This window comes from Lissotriton helveticus, chromosome 11 (genome assembly GCF_964261635.1).
Source record: "Lissotriton helveticus chromosome 11, aLisHel1.1, whole genome shotgun sequence".
Lineage (NCBI taxonomy): Eukaryota > Metazoa > Chordata > Amphibia > Caudata > Salamandridae > Lissotriton > Lissotriton helveticus.
Genome location: NC_136072.1, coordinates 555972139 through 555994245, shown reverse-complemented (window position 1 = coordinate 555994245; position 22107 = coordinate 555972139). Strand labels below are relative to the sequence as shown.

Below are 22107 nucleotides of genomic sequence, written 5' to 3'. Positions count from 1 at the left end.
GTCTCAGCTGGCAGCACATAATGCGCTCTGTCATGCTTGCCTTTTATTTATTCATTAAACCTGAGTCATCCTGGTTAGTGCGCAAATTAAATAGAACGCTCAGCCCAAATTCCATTAATCCTGACCGATGTGTTCAGCTCCAAAAGGAACAGAAAATCCCGTAATTTCTACTTTCTGTTCTCATCTCCTTTTATGAAGATTCATTATCTTAAATCTGCACAACTGGCTTATTTAATTTGTGATCATCTCTGTTCTGTCCCTCCTGCGTGCTACAAAAGTGCGTTACTTTTTTGAGGTCTGGGCTTTGACAGCTCAGTTAACAAGCAGACCAAATCCTTACAATATACATTAGTGGTCTTCGTTCCGCCCCTTTTAATCATTGGCTTTCTTCAACAAGCCTCTTTCCGTTATTGGCTTGAAACTTTGTCAATCGTTTCTTGGCTCAGCCCATTACAGTATTAATCTCTTACCTAATGTTATTTTCTAATTAGATGTATCCTTCCACCATCACTTGAATGCTTGCATTGACCTGTATGAGGGACTAGTTTACAGCTACAGCTCTCTGCCTGCACTTGCTGGCTTTAATGTGCTACATGCTTTAGGCATGTAAACCCAAACCGGTTGGCTTTGGCAGTGCTTTTTCTGGACCACTGTTGTCTTGGAAAGCTTTATCTCAGTTATGCCGGAGATTAGACTTGGAATCACAAGGGAGTCTCATTAAAGGCAGTTACCCGATGGACACCTAACTTTACCTCAAAACATATTCAAAAGAACAGTAACATTTCCACCCAACCTCTAGGTATCAGGAATATGCACAACATGTAAATCTCTACCAACTCGAACACAAGTCTGTTGTGGATAAATAATTTATTTCAAATTTTTTTATGTGCTTCTAGTCACATGCAAGTGCTCTGAGCCTGTCGCAAGCTGGCGTGGCATGCAGCGCTATACAAAAACCCCTATTGAAAAAAATCACTTCTATGTCTCCTTTCTGTGCTTGTGCCCATCTTGTTTTCTCCATCCTCTTCCTGCAATGTCTAATATAAATTTCCTCATTCAGCATTCTTGTCTACAGGTTTATCATATTCTGTACCCATGGCCTCTTACAAACGTGGGTCATTTCTGTATTTAAATCGCTTTGGTGTGCAACCCGACTTAAGTAAAGGGTTTGCCCTTCTCTGTGGACCTAGTAATGTGCCAACCTTGGGAATAGCTGGTAAGGGTTGAACCAAGAAGTGTAGAAAATGTGTTAGGAGTGGAATCCCACCAGCCCCATTCTGAAATGGATGGACCTGGGGTGCAAACTGCGTTCACATATCAGTGGGAGGTCTGTGCAGGGCTACCATGAAAAGCCTGGTAGATTGAGTGTTGGCTTGGGGCAGAGGTCATGCAGGATTGTGGGTGCCTCCCCATATAAGCAGTTTGCCCCATTAATATAGGGATTCTCTTACTTTCTTCTGGGTTTCTGGATGCTTGACACAGCTTGATGGCCTCATTTGCATATTGAGCCTTAACTCCAAATAGTGCTGCCTCCCCTGGGCACCCTGATATGGAGCCTTGGTGCTTCGGTTCACTGTGACTGTGTATGAGTGATTGTGCGTCATTACTTATTAGGATACTAAGGCTTAACTCGCAATATCTGCCCATCCTTGAGCATGGGTCCAAATCGGGATTATAAAATATCGGGAAATAAAATATATATATATATGTATATGGGTGTGTTTTTCCAATACTTGTATTGAATGTTCGTTTTTTAATTTCCCATGCGTCCATTTAATGGCGCCTCTGAGTACTCTGCTGCAGTTGCTTGTATTTAAATATCTGAAAGTAGAAAGTTAGTTATAGGAGTTCTGAACCTCTTGTTTTGCAGTGTGAATCCTTTTCTGGATTCACATGCTGTGCGTTATTCCGCCATCTACTGGTTGGTTCCGAAATAGTGAATTTTTGTCTTCTGGGCGTTGCCCACTACTATTTGGTGCCAGTTACGTCCCTTGTGTGACATCAGGCGGCACCCTAGAGGTTGTTGTGCATGGTAGCCAGCTTCAGATTCATTTTTCCTCCATTGGGTCTGGAAGTAAGACTGGACGCTCCAAAGTTTTCAGGAAAATCCCTGAAAAAAACTCGAGATTTTCAATAGAAAACCAGCATTGAACACAGACATCGCAACCGGAGAGCACAACTTCACTCTGAGAACAACATCCCTAATACCAAAGACATCAAGGTTCGACATGGTGAGGTAGGGGCCATGGAAAATGCCCCTTTCAAATACTGCCCCGAGAGCCAACACAGATTCGCACAACGCTATCCACACGGCGTGTGCAACCTCTGCCTGCCCAGGGACAACAAGGACTGTCAGGCCTGCACAGTGTTCCTGATAAAAACTCTCAGGACACGCCAAAAGCAGAGAGAGGCCCACTACGCAACAATGTCCCAGGCTCCGAAGAACCCTTCCCTGAAGGACCAAGGCCTCTCCAGCAACGAGGAGGACCAAGGAGTTCCTGCAGAATCGACATTCCAAGGTCCGGACGTCGATATTCTGGAGTGAGACTCTGAAAAAACCCACGCCCACAAAAAGATGGCGAAGAACACAGAGAAGAAGATGGATAAGGTAAGACACCAAACACATCCGTCAGGACCAAAGGGCCACGATAATAAGGCACAGCCTAAGGCTGCCCAACGTCAAAGAAAAAGGCGACCAAAGGCCAGCCGCGATCCAAAGAACCTCACGGAACCTCTTGTTACTTCATGTGTGCTGGTGTCTGCTGTGGCTGAATGTTTACGTCCACAAACGCCCAGAAGCAAACTTCAGCTGCGTATAGCACTTTGAGCAATACAAATGTGTGCCCCTCTGAACTGTGATCTTTATTACTAAACCAAGCAAAACACACACTTTATTTTTCTCTTTCCCTCTCTGTCTTTCTTTTTTTCTTTCTCGCTTTCTTTCATACTCTTATTTTCTCTCTTTATTTATTTATTTTACTTATGGGATTTATAAAGCGCACAGCTACCCAGCAGGGTTTCCTGGCGCTAAAGCAGGACCCCCATGCAAGTTGCAAAGAAGCCGAGGGGTAGTTAAACCTGATTATAAAGGAAGCTCTTTAATTTTTTGTGGAAAGTTAGGAGCGAGTGACACAACGAGGAAGAGAATTCCACCGTGTGTCTCTCTCTATATATATATATATATATCTATCTATCTATCTATCTATCTATCTATCTATCTATCTATCTATCTATCTATCTATCCTCTTTTCTCTTTCCCTCTCTCATTTCTCTTTCCCTCTCTCTTTTCTCTTTCCCTCTCTCTTTTCTCTTTCCCTCTCTCTTTTCTCTTTCCCTCTCTCTTTTCTCTTTTCTCTTTCCCTCTCTCTTTTCTCTTTTCTCTTTTCTCTTTCCCTCTCTCTTTTCTCTTTTCTCTTTTCTCTTTTCTCTTTCCCTCTCTCTTTTCTCTTTTCTCTTTTCTCTTTCCCTCTCTTTTCTCTTTCCCTCTCTTTTCTCTTTCCCTCTCTCTTTTCTCTTTCCCTCTCTTCTCTTTCCCTCTCTCTTTTCTCTTTCCCTCTCTCTTTTCTCTTTCCCTCTCTTTTCTCTTTCCCTCTCTCTTTTCTCTTTTCTCTTTTCTCTTTCCCTCTCTTTTCTCTTTTCTCTTTTCTCTCTCCCTCTCTCTTTTCTCTTTTCTCTTTCTCTTTTCTCTTTTTTCTCTTTTCTCTTTTCTCTTTTCTCTTTTCTCTTTCCCTCTCTTTTCTCTTTCCCTCTCTTTTCTCTTTTCTCTTTCTCTTTCCCTCTCTTTTCTCTTTTCCTTTCTCTTTCCCTCTCTTTTCTCTTTTCCTTTCTCTCTCTTTTCCTTTCTCTTTCGACTGTCTGTGGTCTTCTTGTCCAAGTCTTGTCTTTTGTAGTGCCCAGTCCAGCCTCTGCCCTGCTGCAGGTGCCCCTTCTTCAGCGGTCTGTAAGTACTTTTGGCCCATCCGTACAATTACCCGACGGCGTGCATTGGTGGGGGGTAGATGCTTCCTGCTGGGCCAGGGTTGGCCGTGGCGGCCTGCAGAGACAGCTGGGAGGCATTACCATGGCCCAGCCATGGAAAGAGCAGAGGTGACCTCTGTGACCAATAATGCAGAACAGGGTCAAATCAAAAGAACATGTCCCTGGCACCCCTCCCACCGACAGCAGAATCAAAGCTCCAGCTGTGGGTGGAGATAGTCGGCCCGTATTTATGCTCATTTTTGATGTCAATTTAAATGATTTTGTCAGCTTTGCAGGATGTTCCGCATTTGCAGGCTTGTTTGGGCCTGCATGGGGCTTAGTCAGTGGGATTTGGTTGACCTGCTACCAGTGCAGTGAGGCCTGAATATTTAAATACCTCTTCTGTTTGTGTCTGTGGTAAAATACTGCAAGTTAGACTGCAGATCCAGAATGGCGTGCAGATTCTACTCGCACACTCAAAATTAGTTAATACATTTCTTCCATTTTATTTTGGTGACCCAGAAATTGCTTGAAAGCCACTTTAGTGAAATTCCTAAGATGGCTGACGAAGGTCTGTGTCTGAGAAGCACCACTAACCTGTCCTTGTTGGGTATGAACACACTGTTTCTTAAACACAGGAAAGAAAACGACAACTAAATGTTTCCCCCCCCATTTGTAGGTTCGCTACCAGACGTGGAGCATTATTATGGACTCTGTAGTGCCGTCCGATAAGGGAAACTACACTTGCCTAGTGGAGAACAAATACGGAAGCATAAATCACACGTACCAGCTGGATGTTGTTGGTAAGTCCATGGGGGACGCAGTGGGATTGTTGACTCCTTTACATTTTCCATTATGTTCTTTTTTAAACTTGATCTAGTTTCAGTTCATGGTCTATCCAAGGTCGGTAGACTTTCCTGCAGGATGTTCGTCATATAATCTGGGATCGGTACTTTTGTGCCAGCACCACATACGCGGAAAGTCACACTGCTCAGGGTTGCAGACAGGTCTCGAGTCTGGGTACCACGCGGGTGGACGTCGTCCCCCCACATATTTTACCGGGTGGACGCCATCCCCCCTGCCAAACAGCTGGACTTTAATCTTTGGCCTCTCTGAGACGAGATCAGAGCGCACCTTTCGTGACGTCACTTCCTGTCGTGACGTCACTTCTGGTGACAGCGTCCCCCCACTTCTCTTTTTAGGACTCCTGCCCTGGTTGCAGATGAGTTGTAATGATAGGCACTGCCTTTGATAACTCACACATGTACATACACACTGCTTAGAGGGTTGCAGATGAGGTAGGACGGAAGGACGTCATTGTAATTTGCTGGTCACGGATACCATGGTGTTGGCGAGTAGAATTGGACTCTATCGAGTCGCAGAGTTTTCCCTTGTGAAGGAAGCCCCTTCCCACATGCTTGTCTTCATTTCTCTCACGTCTGTGCAGGTGGAAACTTTCTGTCGAAGTCCCTTCCTTGCTTGTTCCACCCACTAAAGTCAGATTTTTTATAGGAGGCCTCAAGTTGACCTCCTGCTGACTTGCCAGCTATTGCCACACACAAAAAATAAGAAAGCTTGGCAATTGTCCAGCTCCTCCCCTGATGCCAGTGTGTCAGCAGGAATCGTTGTGCTGTGATGTCAGAGCCTCCTGGTATTATATGTGCCACAAAAGTAATCTTTTACTTAAAGGAGGAGGCTGACAGAAAAACTTTCCTCTACGCCCCCCCCCCTCCAAAAATATACATCTATTGTGAATGCAAAACTTTTTTTTTCAATGAAAAGGTATGCAGGTTATATTCGTTTAAAATGCAACACTAAATGAAGGTAAAATATTAGCTAATGGGCATATTTTAAAAAACACATTATGCGAGGTGAGCTTTTTAAAGTGTCACTTTTTTTAATTTGTTTGTTCGCCCTCCTTTTTCTTTTTAAATGATTGCTTGATGGCGTTGTTCATTGTTGCTGGAGTTTCCCTCGGTTAGAAAGTCCAATCTTGGCAAAGTAGAAATACTGGGCGAGTTCCATGATTTTTAATGCACGAAAGAAGCCTAAAATGTAATCGCCTTAATTACTAGCTCGGGAGCCAAGCAGCGACAGCCACATGTGGTCACCCCCTAAATGCCAGTAAATGAAGCATTAAGAATGTGATTTTGTCTGATTGCAAAGAACAAACTGAAGGCAGCCATGGGGGGAGAGTAACAAAAGGAGCTGCCCGTGCTTATCACCACGATTGTCTTTGTTCACCACTGGGACCTCCTCGAGCTTCTCTGACCTTTGAACTATAGCTGAATGGGCAGCCATGTTTGCACACCTCCCCCCTGGTGAAGATGTGTTTCACCTGCCCAGTCTTTTTTATCAAACTATTTGCAAGACAAACAAATTCTTCCATAGCCCAGGCAGCCTGTCCGTCTGAGAGGAAGCAATGCTGGGTCGCTGAATATTGGTTTAAGGAAATCAAGATAGGAGCTACTGAGTGAGTGCCCGCTTGCCGCTAAGCACAATACTATCACACAAAATCTGTGTACAGTCCACTCAAGTCACTTTGCATGACTAGCAATTTTAATTTGTCTGGATCCTGGTAAGGCTGTTGCTAGGACTTCATGTAGCCACATACGGGGCGTGGCCAAGATGGTGGACGGCTAAGACATGCTTTCCCGTCTCTCCATTCTTGCCGCCTTTGGCACCGACCTTCCACCTATATGTGAAGCTAGAGGCACCCACGGAGCACCCCAAACTCTCGAACACTGCGGAGCGCCGACGAACGCATGTGCAGCAAGCCCCAATCCTTGTTGCATGACCCTGGTGAGCAGCGATAGCAGGGAGAGATGCGCCAGGGAAATGGCGGCACCATGCGGCGGTGAATAAGATCAAGCCTGGATCCCGCAGCTCCCCATTGCCAACCTACCTGCCAGTGCTGCTTGGATGCCCCCCTATCCTGGCCGAGCAGAGCAGGGACCAGCGAGGGCGAAGCACAACAAGGAGTCCTGCCCAGGCACACGAGCCCTGACTGGGTGCAGCCTACCACATGTGACCTGCCTGGACCTCAGGGCCTACCCTGAAATTATCCTTGCCCACTGGCAGGCCTCGCCAATGACGACGACCGAGGAGCTGGACCCGAGGCGGAGGTGCAAGGGTGGCCGCTTACAGAGTGACAGCGTTTGGGCAGTCCCTGGCCTTCAGGGCCCACACGGCGCCCGGAGCCTAGTGAGCAACAACAGCCTGTGGCCCCTGAGGGCCCAAGATACTAACGCCAGACCTGGGTAGCGAGAATTGGGGCGCCTTGGAGGCCAGCTCCCATAGTGATTGGCAGGGCTGGACTGGGAACTAAAACTGGCCCTGGCAAACTGCTCAGCCTGCCCCTCCAGGGAGGCTGAGGGGGTGCGGCAGAGCTGCTTGATAGGGCTGGTTTTGGCCTATTTTGTTACCGGGGGCTGATATTGCCACCCCCGCAATAAAAAAGGGGCCCACCCTGACGGCCCACCAGGGAAATTCGCGGTGCACGCTACGGCCAGTCTGGCCCTGGTGACTGGCTGCTCATGGGATACTCTCCACCTCACTGACGTCTCTGAGGGCTAGATTATTCTGCAAGCGGAAGCAGAGGGATTTCTGCCCAGTCATGGCTCGCCTTCGAGGATGGGGAATATCCAAATCATGGGGACACCCCTTCCGCATCGTCTTCTGCTTGGAGGAGAAGTTACACCAAATCCACTCCTTGTCAGAGGCTTGCATGGTCCACCTCCTTTAATTATTAAGCGCTCCTCCAAGATTTGAAAATGGTTTTGGCACAATGGAAACTTTATCCGTCTTCTGCCTGGAGGAGATGCTACACCAAATCCACTCCTTGTCAGAGGCTTGCATGGTCCACCTCCTTTAATTATTAAGCGCTCCTCCAAGATTTGAAAATGGTTTTGGCACAATGGAAACTTTATCCTCTCTCTTGGCTAGCCCGGATAGCAGCAGTAAAGATGACAATGGTCCCGAAAATCCTCTTCCTTTTCCAAGCGCTACTGGTTGAACCTTGACAGTAAAGAGTTTAACCATGTAGCCCCATAGACCATCCTGTCTGACTCTCTCAGCTCAGACTACCGCCACTGTGGCATGGAGCTAACCGTCCTCTTCTCCCAACCCCCTGCCCTCAATCCGCCAGTCCACAAGCTTTGATCTGCTTCACTCATAGGTCTCAAATTCCTACGATTGGTACTTAACAAGCCATCTAAAGCTGTATACCATCTCAAGAAGTGGTAATATTGATGACAAATCCTGCCCTCTCTCACTAACCCTCCCCTCCAAACGCAGTTTTTATCGTGCCAAGGGAGCCAGCCCCACTGTTACAGAGCAGGTGTGTTAGGAGGGCCTAAGTGCCCTTCTCTACTGTCCATTAATAGGTGGGACAAGACTAAATAGAAGGATGTAAGGGTAACTTGCCCATATTTCTGGACTGGTCATGCTGTAGGTGGTGGATTCCTTTAGAGACCAGAGCCTTGGTGTGCATACAAGTAATGTGCGCTACCCTCGGAGAAGGGATGCTGTGCTCCAGCAATCTTGAACCCTTCAGTTCCCTGTGACAGATTTTACCCGAGTCGATTTATTAGGTGCAGTGCAAACACCATGTTGTGTGTGCAGTCCCTCCACCAGATGGTTAAAGGCTCAGAGCCTAATGGAGAAAACAGTCCTTTCATGCTCAGAAGCAGGAAACTAGGGCAGCAGCTGACTGACTTTTGACATACTCTTCAGCCCTCCTGAGGATTCCTCCTGTTTACATCAGAACAAAATGGTCACTTACCTGTAGGAGTTGTTTTTCCAGACCCAACCACTAAATGGCGGAATAATGCACAGCATGTGAATCCAGAAATATTCATGCTGCAAACCTTTTTCTGCCTTCACCTAACAATCCTCCTCGGCGGCGGCAGCTCTTGCAGTTTTCTGCAGTAGGGTTCTTCCCATTCTGGACTTGTTGGGAACCTGGCCGACTGCCTAGTAAAGTGTTTTTGGATCTGTTCTGAGCAGAATGTGGCCTTATCTTGTAAAGAGTTCAAGGTAGCATTTGTTCTTCTTGATTATTGAAAATGTTATCTCATTTTACCAAGAGTAGAAATATCCAACCTACATTTCATTTGGTTTTACCTGTAGTGCTTTAAAACAGTGGTGGTAGCCTCGGAGCGCTGTGGTTCAGATACATTGTTGAAGCGATCCATTAAAGAAGTATAAATTTGACATCAATTGCAAAATGTAACAGAGAATGGGGACAACAAAGTGAAAAAGCCTTAGCAAGGAGTTGAAGTCCAAGAGTAGACCTCTGTCGACAGAGCTGATTTATACACGCTCAACCAGCAGACCGCGTCCAGGATACTTGTAGAGTAAAAAAAGTTATAAGTCATTTTGTGTTTAGAATTGTGTTCCGTGAAGGCCACTGAGGTCTTTTCTATCCATGTGAGAACCCTTTCACACTGATTTGTTAAAGAGCAGGTGAAGGTGTTGAAAGAAAAGGGGTAACTTTGAGAATCCCCACCCACCCCCACCACCCCGAAGAGCCTCTGCTGCTGGTTGATGTGGAAACAAACATTAGCTCCTTTTGAAGAAGTGTTTACACTACAATGTATGGACGTTTAAAAAATGTATACATCGCTAATTTTACTAGTGTTGTAGTGGTGTCTTCCAGACTTGGGGATTCTCCTTTCTATGTTGGAACTTAGGCCGAGACCACTTATGTCAAAGCTAGGAAACTCGTTTTAAGTAAGCATACAAATAAAAAAATATGAAAAATGTTTGTATTGAACTATTCCAAAGAAGAATGCGAGCTGCATAACAAAACACCAAGTAACGAAAAATAGATACTCAACATGGTTTGTTTCATGGGAATATGTATGTTTGTTCCCCATGCGCACTTGAAGACCTCTGCTGGATGCCCATTGGGTGGTGCGGAGTGTAACATCATGGCATTCATTTAGTGTGGTTACTGGACACCAATGACCAGGTCAATGAGTAATCAAATTAAACTGATGAGCGATGCAGTGAATGGACCGGCCCTGCCAGCTGCCGCTGAGCTGCTTGAAGTCCATCCATTGTTCGGCTTCGGGCTGAGCTTAATTGCAAATCAAGAGACAAAAGCTGCAAAGGACTCCTTTGATCTTAATTAGCTTTTTGGAAGCCACCTCATTGCAGAGAAAAATGGACCACCGTAGTACTGGGCTCTAATTTGCTTGCTCTCAGCATATTTAACATGGTCTGTTAATGGCTAACGAGAGCGCACTACAGTGTATAACAGCCGAGAAGAGAAATGGCCATAGTATTATGGTGTGATTTATTCCCCGTTAATAGTAAATATTTAAAGATTGTTTAAAGTCGCACATCTGTGCGTGAGTTCATATGTGCTCACATTGGACACGTTTGAGTGCACAGTCCTTCACCGGGTTGACTTTCTTCTATTTAATAATGGGCAGGCAGCTTTCTCCCCTTCCTCACCACTTCCTATTGGCTGGCATCCGGTTCTGTGACTGTACACAACTTGCGCTACTGGCCAATCAGCACCCTAATATTGGCTGCCACATCTTTCAACGGTGTAGAGGAAGAGGTCCAGAAGAGTTCAGGTCTCAATGAGTGTGGCAAAGTGTCTCGAATCACTTTACGTTGTGATGAGTGGGTGCCCTAAAAAAAAGGTTGCGGATGAAATGAGGAACCTTTACATTCATAGTGCCAGCACAGAGAACACTTACATTTTGCATCCGATACAGTTTGTGGTGTCCGCAGTATTCTATGCCAAAATAAAATAAATTTGATAGCTTGTTGGCGGATTAATAGTAACTACCTGGGTCTTATTATCACTTTTCTACTGAAATCATTGGTAATGTCTATGTAGGCGGATTATGATTTACAGGCTTACAAAGCAACATGTCCCTGGTTTATTGCAATTATATGATGTGTGATAGATGTATGGCATTAATATTGTATGTATTCCAAAACCTTATTTGACTTGCGGCAGCAATTTTAAGTTAAATGCAATGATTAAAACATTGGAAGATTTTAATATGGATTAACTTGCCTGGAGCTTAGCTTCCTTTCCAGCAGAAATAGTTGGGGAAAAAAATGTAAACGGTCACAATTCTTCTGGCACTTTCTATCGCCTTTGGTGTAGTGGGCTGTGCAGTGCTTAATTTGAGTCGGTGGCTGCAGGTGGTGCCTATACTCCTTTTTAGGTCTCGCACTGCGAACCGATCGCGAAGCGATCGTCGCTGCAAGACTCTATAGCAATAATTTCTGCTTTCAAGGAGCCATGGGAGACAGGAGACAAGTGATGTGCACGCGCAACCTTGCGGACTCGGATCAGGTCGCACGCGCTTCCTGTCTCCCATGGCTCCTTGAAAGCAGACACACACACACACACACACACACACACACACACACACACACACACACACACACACATACAGACCCCCCACCGCACACACACACACACACACACACACCTAGAGAACCCCCGCCGCGCACACGCACTCACACCCACATAGAGAAACCCCCCCGCCGCGCATACACACACACACACACACACACACACACACACAAAGAACCCCCCGCCCCGCGCACACACACCTTTACCCAGCTAGCGGCCGCAGCACTCGTCGCTTACCACCACCTCCTCGATGCGCCGGAAGGACACAGTGTTTAGGCTCCAGTCCAGCAGCAGCAGCCGGGGGTCAAAGAACAGCGTGTCATCCGGCATCATGGCAGGAGGGAGCGGCTACGTGTCCAGCCCCGGTCGCCGATACCAGGCCGGCAGGAGCGCGAGCCTCTAACGTGGCACGGTGGGTACGGGCTTCTGGCACGCGCAGCATTATCTATGGAGGAGGCGGCTTCCGACGCGCGCCTTAGGATTGGGTCGGGCGTGAGCTTGTAACTTAAACAGCTCACAACGCGACCCAATCCCAAGGTGCGCATCTGAATCTTCCTCTGCCATGCTTGTATTCTTAGGTTAACGTTTAGGGTTCAATTGATTTGTTTAATATTTTGATCTGAGGATGCTCAGGAGCTTTCTTACGAATGCACAGGGGTATCCCTCCGCATTGGACAGCACGTGTAAGCGCCTGCCATAATGCCCCCACCTTCCCCCCTCACTCACTCATTTTAAGACTGCCTCGTTCTACGCATTCACGTTTGACAAGTGAGTTGTGGGGTATCAAGAGAACAAAAGAGGGGAGGGTAAGTGCGTTCCCCACAAAGCGAGCACTGCAGCCACAGAAACGCAAGGCTAATTTGGGGGTGCCCTGGAAATGCAGTCACTTAACTTGTTTTTCTTGAAATAGAAAATTCTGGCACATAAAACTGGGTGCGAAGCTGTACAAAAACACAGGTTTAACTGGCGTATGAGGGAGGTGGTTCGTCGTGGCCGGGCTCCTGACAGACAACGCGTTCCAGCGGCACGGGGGGAGGGCAGCGCCCTGGCTGAGAGGTTGGCATGAGTCCGGCCGGAGCAGCGTAGTGGGCCTCGTCCAAGTGCCTGGCACAAGCCGAGAATCCGCCTGAAGCTCGAGGCGCCCTGTGCCTCTTCAGCGGTGGGCGCTCTTCGCCCCTGTGTCAGGGGTTTGTAATTACCACACACAATAGAGACCCTCTAATGGAAGGCCGGGCTCTTACCACTGCTCCTTTTCAGTGCGTTTCTTCTCAGCGCGCCGCCCAAGCTCCCACAGCCTCACTTCTCCCAGCACCACTCAGTGTGTGAGGCCAGGTAAGGCTGCAGGGCACTGGTCCTATAAATTACTGTGTTTGTTTATTGGGACGCTGGTGACAATTGGAAAGTATTGTTTGCGTTAGGTAGATATTTTGCCTAAACTGTCCATGTTGCAGGAGTTAAGTTTTTAGTCAGGGGTAAGGGGTGCGCTGTTGAATATTGACTCAGAAGTTAGTTTTTTGAACGAAAATGCGTGATTGCTGTCCAAAAACATTTATTAAAGTCAGTGGTCCCATAAGACACTGGCTGCTCCAAGCCTAGGTGTGAGACTCATGAATGCAAAAGAGTGACTGCTGCAAAGTGTGAGATTCGCATCGACTGCTCCAGGGTATGGTACTCCCATTAAATGCCAAGAGTTAATTTGCCGTGTGGTGTGAGACTCCCCTTCAGTGTGGGAAAACCTTGGTGTCTACTGGTGGTCTGTGTGCCAACCCCACTTGAAGCGTCGTTTGACAGCTTTCTTTTTTTTTTTTTTTTAAACTAAAGCGTTAATGCGTCAAAACGTGTTTTTTTAAAAAAAAAAACTTCCTGCTTAACCATGGCTCACTCAAGGCCAGGTGGCATCCGCCCTCCTTTTCTGCAGAAAAGTTTTGCCATTGGGTGTTCCCAAGTGTTGACAATCATGCTTCAGGTCCGTGCATGCTAGTAACGCTCAAACGCAACAGCTGTGTTTCAGGGGGAACATGCGGTAACCTACATACACCAAGGGGGTTTTCTTTTGACTGTGTGTAGAATTGGCACGTGCACTGCATGTTGTTTATTTTTTTGACAGCGCTGCTGGACAGGACGCGGTGCAGCCCAGGCTCTGCGGGAGAGGGAGTGGGGAGTAAGGGGCGGGAAAATCTGAAGTTCGTGTTGGGAAATACATGACGCACCTACATTTGTTCCTCCAGGCGGACACCAGGTACATGGAAGGTGCGGTGGGTTCCGCATTAGTTTTTAAATTGACAGTTCTGGCGAATTCATCAAGGCGCCTATAATAATGTGGAGAAGTGTGGCTCACTGATTAGAGCGGCAGACTCTGAAGCAGAGATCAGACCCGGGACCAGGGTTCAAGTCCCGACGCGGCAGGGTCTTGAGCTCAATGTCCACGGACCTGATAATTCTCGCCTCTGTGCCTACTCTAATCATGGGTCCCACGCTGCAACTCTGGGCAATAGCTTGCTTAATCTCCACAACGGCCCCTACAACACTGGGATGCCTGGCTTCACCTTGGGGGTGCCCAGGAGGGGCTTCTCACAGGGAGAGCCAGGAAGGGTTCCACAGCGTTATACAGCGCCGGGACGCCCCGTTGGGGCAGCTGTGCGCTTTACAAAATACACTACATTTACATTTTACATTTTATATTATCAGAAAATAGTCCATATCAGAACGACGACAGTATGAGAGTTGGGCAGCGAAGAGCATGATGGACAGTCAACAGTGTTTCAGATGGGGCAAGCCAGAGAGATGTGAGACCGCAGTAAATGTTAATGAACCTATGCAGGCTCCTCCTAGCAGTTTTTAACGAGGTAGTTCTGGTACTTCTTAGTAATACCTCCCAGTGCAACCACAGCGGGCCTCATGTTACTGTCCAGCAATACTTTTAATGGGGCATTCTTTGCACTATTTTTGATGGGCAGCACCCAGTCACAGATTCATATGTTTAAATATAAAGTATTGTCATACCATGCACCGGAGTCACTGCAAGGGGTGCAGCAGTGTCAAAGGAGAGTCAACATGCTCAAACTGGCAACGTTGTGTCTTAAAACCTTTTGTTTGAAAAAGGCTGGGGAGCTGGTCGAAATCTGTCGAGAGGATGTTTATTTGCACATTGCACTTTGCATTTTTTCACCAAAATCATGGCTGGAAATTAGTAGGGGTGACTTTCTCTTGTTTGCTGCTGGAGTGATCAGAGCATGCCATGGAAATAGGGTGACCCTTCCATATTGGTGTGTTTTTTTGAAAATTAGGTAATATATGATGTACACATTTACTCACCCATAGGTGCTGTCCTTTTATGCAACGAACTATGGGGTCGTTGACTTGCAAATGGATGGTTCCTTCAACTGTACCCAGTGCTTTAAATGGAAAAATAGAAGTGCAGGGACTCTGTACCAGAGTACCTGCTTGTTTTTGAGAAGTGCTGGTACTCTCCCATTAAAAGTATTACATTTCTCTTATGAAGTGCCAGTATGTTCCCTTTCAAAATAAAAAAGTGCTGTTACTCAGTACCGGATAGTACTGGCCCATTTAAAGCACTAACTGTACCATAACGTGGTGTGATAGCACAATGCACCGAGTGTTGTGCAACGAGTTAAAGTTTAGATCCTTTATCAAGGAATATTTGCCTCTAGAACCACAATATGTGCCGACACCTTATTTTGAAGTTAGAGAAACACTAACTGCCACAACCTGGCATAATCTTGACCAATAACCGTGCTTCACCTGATCGCTTACTGTTACTCATGTTACCTTTTTTAGGTCTGGCCTAAAAACTGTTTTTGCTGTATGGTTACCACATCCTTTCCAAAAATATAGTCAAATAAATCATGCATGCATAAATACAGGGGCTAGGAATCAGTTATCCAGTGGTCTGCTGAAGTGTCCTCTGCATTCTGCTTCCGCTCACCACAGCATGCAGCACATAACAGTAGGTAAGCCCACTTCATCCATCGGCTTCCCTCACTGTAGTGACCCCAGTTTTCCTAATCACATGTGCACACCCATCTAAAAAACGAGTGCACTTTAGTGATAGGGCTGATGGACTGCCGGGCCACTTCTTTAAGTTGTGCCCCTTTTTTGCACATTACAGATGTTTGCAAAACGAAACACATTAAAAAATATGCACACTTCAAGTCCCAGACCTATTGGTTTTGCCAATGCTCGTTTAGTTTATGTTCTTATTATCCTCATTGTGCAGTCCGCCTTTTGGCCGCTTGGCACTTCTTTCCTCACACTCTGTCTTCTCCATTCCCATATTTATTAGAAGGTGGCAGAGCGGTGTTCCGTGCCAGCAGACAGACTCCGAGCTCTGGTGGAGCTTTGGGAGAGGGCCTGGCTCGGACCGGTGGGCACCGCGAGGCAGCTTTGATGCTGTGAGTGTATCCACCTCCAAAAAGTCAAGTGGTGCACCCTCAGTTCACCCTAGTGCCTGGCGACCGACAACAGTGTGCGCTATATAAAGAAACTCGGTCCCTTAATTCTGGTGTGTCCCAATTGAATCAAAAGCAAGAGGCCACCTGCTTCCAGAGCTGGAATTCTTTGCCAAATAGTGCATTCGTTGTCACTGCTGGACACTTGTGAGTCACGAGATTACTGCGCCGCGACTCGGGGTTTGGATGTATTGTGCCACTCAGAGCTTCCTTCTTCCTAATAAAAAAGTACATATACAGGAGTAGTCCCAATTTCAGCCAGACAGCCATCTTAAAGGGCTAAAAACAGTATTTGCACATGGTGTCTCCTGCCTTAGTAAGTAATTCTTTTTGAAGTTGTTTAGACATAGGATATTGTATTTCATTGTGTCCAGGTTTGCAGCGGGAGCAGGGCCTGTTGTAGAGGGAGGATGTGGCCTAATGGCTAGAGCGGTCAACTTCAAATCTGGGGAACCGGGTTCGCGTCAGACGTGAGTCCCAGGCTCTCCACACCACTGGAGTCAAGCTATCCAGGCTGATAGCCAGAAACCGGTCCTTGGATGCTCGATTCAGGTCTGGGAAAGACATGGCTTGGTAGTTCGGACTGGACTGTTCCCATGAGGCACAGGGTCAGAGCTGATTTGCATATAGCCAGTGTCTAACCCAGGGTGGTGTGGAGTGCAAAAAAACGATGGATTTAGGCCCAGATCCTTGTACTGGGGTGAATGTATGACATTGTTCTACATTCTGTCCATCAACTATGCTTTTTGCAATTTTCACCCCGAGTGGGCAGGGTATGCTCAGACGTGAGTCCCAGGCTCTCCACGCCACTGGAGTCAAGCTATCCAGGCTGAATGAAGGCTGATAGCCAGAAACCGGTCCTTGGATGCTTGATTCCGGTCTGGGAAAGACATGGCTTGGTAGTTCGGACTGGACTGTTCCCATGAGGCACAGGGTCAGAGCTGATTTGCATATAGCCAGTGTCTAACCCAGGGTGGTGTGGAGTGCAAAAAAACGATGGATTTAGGCCCAGATCCTTGTACTGGGGTGAATGTATGACCTTGTTCTACATTCTGTTCATCAACTGTGTTTTTTGCAATTTTCACCCCGAGTGGGCTGGGTATGCTCAGACGTGAGTCCCAGGCTCTCCACACCACTGGAGTCCAGCTATCCAGGCTGAATGAAGGCTGATAGCCAGAAACCGGTCCTTGGATGCTTGATTCCGGTCTGGGAAAGACATGGCTTGGTAGTTCGGACTGGACTGTTCCCATGAGGCACAGGGTCAGAGCTGATTTGCATATAGCCAGTGTCTAACCCAGGGTGGTGTGGAGTGCAAAAAAACGATGGGGTTATGCCCAGATCCTTGTACTGGGGTGAATGTATGACATTGTTCTACATTCTGTCCACCAACTGTGTTTTTTGCAATTTTCACCCCGAGTGGGCTGGGTATGCTCAGACGTGAGTCCCAGGCTCTCCACACCACTGGAGTCAAGCTATCCAGGCTGAATGAAGGCTGATAGCCAGAAACCGGTCCTTGGATGCTTGATTCCGGTCTGGGAAAGACATGGCTTGGTAGTTCGGACTGGACTGTTCCCATGAGGCACAGGGTCAGAGCTGATTTGCATATAGCCAGTGTCTAACCCAGGGTGGTGTGGAGTGCAAAAAAACGATGGGTTTAGGCCCAGATCCTTGTACTGGGGCGAATGTATGACATTGTTCTACATTCTGTCCATCAACTGTGTTTTTTGCACATCCTCTCCATATCCTCTGTATATACATTTCTAACCTATGCTTTTGGTCTTGTTCTTGTGTGTTTTGTTTTATTCAGTTTTTTTTTTTTTTACGCGTGGTGAAGTAACTTCGTCTTTGAAAAAACATGGTCATGAAAAATAATATGCTCTAGTTTTTTTTTTTTGCATAGTTTGACTCCTTTGAAAAAGGAGGCTGATTTGCGGGCCTAGAATTATTGTCATGAAGTGTGTCCACTCCGAGCACCACACTGAGCCATTATATTGCACCGGTTTGTAATGTAGTGGATTTAAACTCTGCTCCCCCAGCTCGAATGGATTAAGAGACACTTCCATTTCTCTGTTCAGTTTGGATCGAGCAGTTCCGTATTCTAGCCTTTCTGACACGTTTTGCTTCTGAGACATGGGGTATTTTCTTCTGGTAATGAATGCTTACCATGAGGCGCCCTGGAGACAGTTTTACATTTAATCATTTCTTAAAATCAGATACAAAACAAATATTGATTCTGTCAGTAGGTCTCAGCTTTGGGACCTGTTGCCTTTGCCAATGGTTTTCAGCAATGCTGTGCAACAGTCCTGATGCTGAGCAGCACAGCTGAGTAACCCAAAAAAAAAAGCGCTGTGACTCAGTAGCCTTTTTTTCTTATTTACAAATCTGAATTGGATCGGAAAATAAAAACGTAGCGTGAAAGTGTCTTTTTTTTATTTCTTTTTTTTTATTCTTTGAGGTGGGGGAAAGCAACACAGGGTGCAGGTGGGGAAGGAAGCAAAATGGGGCAAAGAAACAAGAAGGGCAGAGGGTGGAAGCAACATGGATGATGGGGGAAGCCACAGGGGTGAGAGAGAGGAACTTGAAGCATGGGGGAAAGAGAAGCACATGGGCTAGAGAAAGGAATGTGGAGCTGTTGGCAGGAACATATGTGCTATAGACACGGAGCATGGCAGAGGGGCCAAGAACAGTATATAAGGGAGACAACTGGCAAACATATGTACTCTTGTAGAGTGCTTAACCAAAAAGAAAAAAAATTGTGCTTCAAAAGTGAGCAGTGAATGAGCACAAGTAATGCATCCATGTTTCAGGGAAGGGACATACACAAGTAAAGGAAGTGAAGCACACACAAGCTGACAACAAATCAACCAATGGTAAGCAGTGGGCGGGCTCTATGCCCACAGTAAACAGACAATAGGTCTTTAGACTTGTTTGCTTTGTTTGGTAGGAGATACCTAAAAATGTCAAACACCTGCTCACTTTCTTTTTACCAGAGCGTATCTACCAGTGTTTCCCATCGCTTTGGCATGGTAAGACTTGCATGCAAATCAAACACTTTTTTTTACTATAAGTTATTTTGTTGTGGTGCATTGTAACTTTGGTACAGTCTGGAAAACTCGACTTGTATTTTCTTGTGTACTGTGCAATTTAGTTTTATTTTCGGGTGTTTTTGATTAGGGCATGGAGTGCTAGATAAGATTTTTTCTCAGTGAATGGGTTCGAAATTATTGTTTTCGAAACCAGGGCCGGACTGGGAACCAAAACCGGCCTTGGCAAACTGCTCGGTCGCCCCCCCCCCCCCACACACACACACACACACACTCGGGGGGGATTGGAGGTGCCACCAAGCGCTTTGCTAGGGCCGGTTTTCGGCCGATTTTGTTGCAGGGCCGATTTTGCAGCTATGCTGCAAAAACGGCCCTTTAACAAAATCGGCCCCCACACTTGCGGTGCACCGGGGGATTGCCCGGTGCCCGCTATGGCCAGTCCGGGCCTGTTCGAAACCATTGTGGAAGGGAGTGCTCAGAGAATTAGTTGCCATTTCCTTTGGAAAAAAAGCTATATTCTTTGTTGTTATTCATTCTATATGTAAGAATATAAAGAATAAAACAGACAACATTCGTAGAGTATGAGACCTTTTGAATGACTATAGCAAACGTTGCCTGCAGTCTCTCAAAAACGTCATAACCTGTAGACTAGCACAGCTGGCACACGGTTAGTGGATTAATGTGAGCAGTGCATAGATCTGTGTGTAGCCTGCTGGTCACAGTCGACCCTTGCCTTTTAGCCTTTGCTATCTCATTCTTCCAAAGCTGATTTAAGAGTGAGTATTGCTCAGGTGTTTTAATATAAATCCGAGTGCCAATTGCCACTGCATAAAATATTGGTATTATTAATCAGGGGTATGATGCCAAAAAAAATGGGAAGCGAATATGTGTAGGAGTCGTCTCATTATAATCCAGTTTACAGTAGACACAGTGAGGGATTCTTGGATCAAAACTAGGTTTGGACTTGAGGAGACAGGACTATATTGTGGCTAGACTCAGGCCTACTTCTGGTTTATGGTTTCACCTTGACGCGCTAAATTCGTTCATACCAGCCAAGCTGTGGCATTGGACAGGAACTGGTAAACTTACCTGTCCATGTGAGCAAGGGTATATTTGTCCTCTCTCTGGCAAAGGTAAGGAGGGGTGAAATACGGTGCATGGTAAAAGGAGGGCACAAAGCCTATGAAGCTGTCCTAAGTATACTTCAAGAATTTTCCCGATCTTTTTTGCCATCTCTCAATGCTTGCGGCATCTCAAGGGCTTCCGTATCATATGCAAAAATCAGCCTACTTGTGTGATCAGCGAAAAACCCCATGAGACAACCAACCATATTGTGTGCATTTCAAAGGTAAGGTGAGAGGAAAGGGCTTCCTACTTTGATGCGCAACATCCTACCTCCATCGTGGCCCTGGGGTTTGTTAGACGATAGCTATCCAGTGATTGGGCATCAGGAATCCACAACCTCAATGCTACGGTGATGGTCCAATAAGGGCAGGCGTAGAAAGCCCAGGCTCAAGGCTCGCAGGACTGCAAACCACACCAAGCGCAATAGGGTTATGGAAATAATTGTTCTGTTGCTTGCAATACAGGACATTACCCTGTGGCGCACACTGCCTCGTGAGGTAGGTTAGTTTCTGCCATTGCATCTATCTAAACAAGTATTGGCAAAATCACTAGATCTGACTTGCACTTTGAGTCCTTGCTAAAGATTTAAAACAGCCTGTTGCTGTGAAAAGAGACGAACTGAAGACAAATACTTTCTGTATGTAATTCTTTTATAAGAAACAAAAGGTAATAATGCATGATGGTTCATTTTATTTTTGAGATGAAAGATAGTCCTTTCTGCTTTACAGTGAAATCACTCTTGGGAAGTAGGATGATACACCAAACAGCCAATAGTAGGTGGTGAGAAGGATATACTGCTGGGTGGAGTGATAACTTGCATTAATATTTTAAAGTGTAGGTAACAGTAGGTATCCTACAGTTGTGCTATCAAGCCCGACCTAAAAACTTGTGTTACCTGGAGAGTCATTGGAGCTATCCAAAAATGTATAAACTGCCCCCCCCCCCTTATCCTGCTAAAAATCACTCCAAGGAACTCTACTTCTTGCTGCTTTTACTACCCCCAAAAAACCGCACCAATAAGCATTTGAAATATTTTTGTTGGCACTGTGCTTAAAATACAGCAGGGTAGCCTGTCAGATTTCTTTCAGCTATTGAGTGAAACCACACTCTTTCACTGAGTACTTTGAAGGAAATAACACGATCGTCGGGGGTATAATATAAAATATGTTTTATTTTGTTTGTTTTTGCTTACAATAACAGGAATACACTTTCTGTGATGTTTAAACAGCGCCAGCAGTCTTTCTGGAGATGGAGAAGTGATCCAAACTTAACACACAAATGTACATGTGAAGGACGCCCCCCCTCCCCCCCCACCCCGTTAAGCAAAACATCCTCTTAAAGCACCGCATGGTACCAACCCTGTACACGCCTTCAAAAGAGCTCATTCTTAACGTAGTAACTGAATTTAGTGCGTTAGTGTGAGAGCGGAGCGTTCTGAAAACTGCTCTCGCAATTTTCTGGTTATTTTACTACTATGGCAGTCATCTACCTATGGACATAGCCCTTATTCATATATGCACCTACCTCTTTCGGCTGGAAAATCCTGATTTTCTTTAAGCAAAAAAGATCGTATTTTACTGTTCTACCTGTTAAAATTATCTCCCCTCATATGCAAGTCAAAGGGGGAATTAAATTCCCACAATTTATGTTCTTTTTATTTTTGGTCTCCCTCATAGGTGTTTTCGAAATGTAGGCATGTTTGTTTCATCCTCCCAACCGAATTGCATCATTTAAACTTCTTGTCTAGGACCCCACGTTCCGTTCATGAGGCCTTTCCTGTTCCAACGCCTGCTTTTCTTTCAAACTTCCCAGTCACAGCTGGGAATTTTGGTGTACTTACTTTTTAGCTCTTGGCTATTTAGCGCACTCACTGTCTCGAAGAGACGTGTTTAATCTGTGGGCTTCAGCCCGCCTACAAGTTTTCCATTTGCTCACTCCATCGTCTGTCTCATATTCTTTGTCACCATTTGTTCCTGTCATGCATGGTCATGCCTATTCTTGTGCTTAGCCCCCCCCCTGCTCCCCAGGACATGGACCAAGTAATTGTGATCATCCACTGCTCCCGTTTTACAACCTACTTTTTTTCTTTCTTTTTCAGCGCTGTACAAAGTGCTTGTGCTTTAAC

The 22107-nt window shown here is 46.1% G+C and overlaps 1 protein-coding gene across 2 annotated transcripts in view; it reads left to right on the top strand.

Annotated features, from left to right (window-relative positions):
* Window positions 1–22107, top strand: part of FGFR1 (fibroblast growth factor receptor 1) — a 164524-nt gene that overhangs the window by 86706 nt on the left and 55711 nt on the right. For both annotated transcript variants that reach the window (XM_078666317.1, XM_078666318.1), the window contains exon 6: window positions 4637–4760. In XM_078666317.1, the coding sequence (XP_078522443.1) occupies window positions 4637–4760 (124 nt within the window). The remainder of the gene's footprint in view (window positions 1–4636; window positions 4761–22107) is intronic.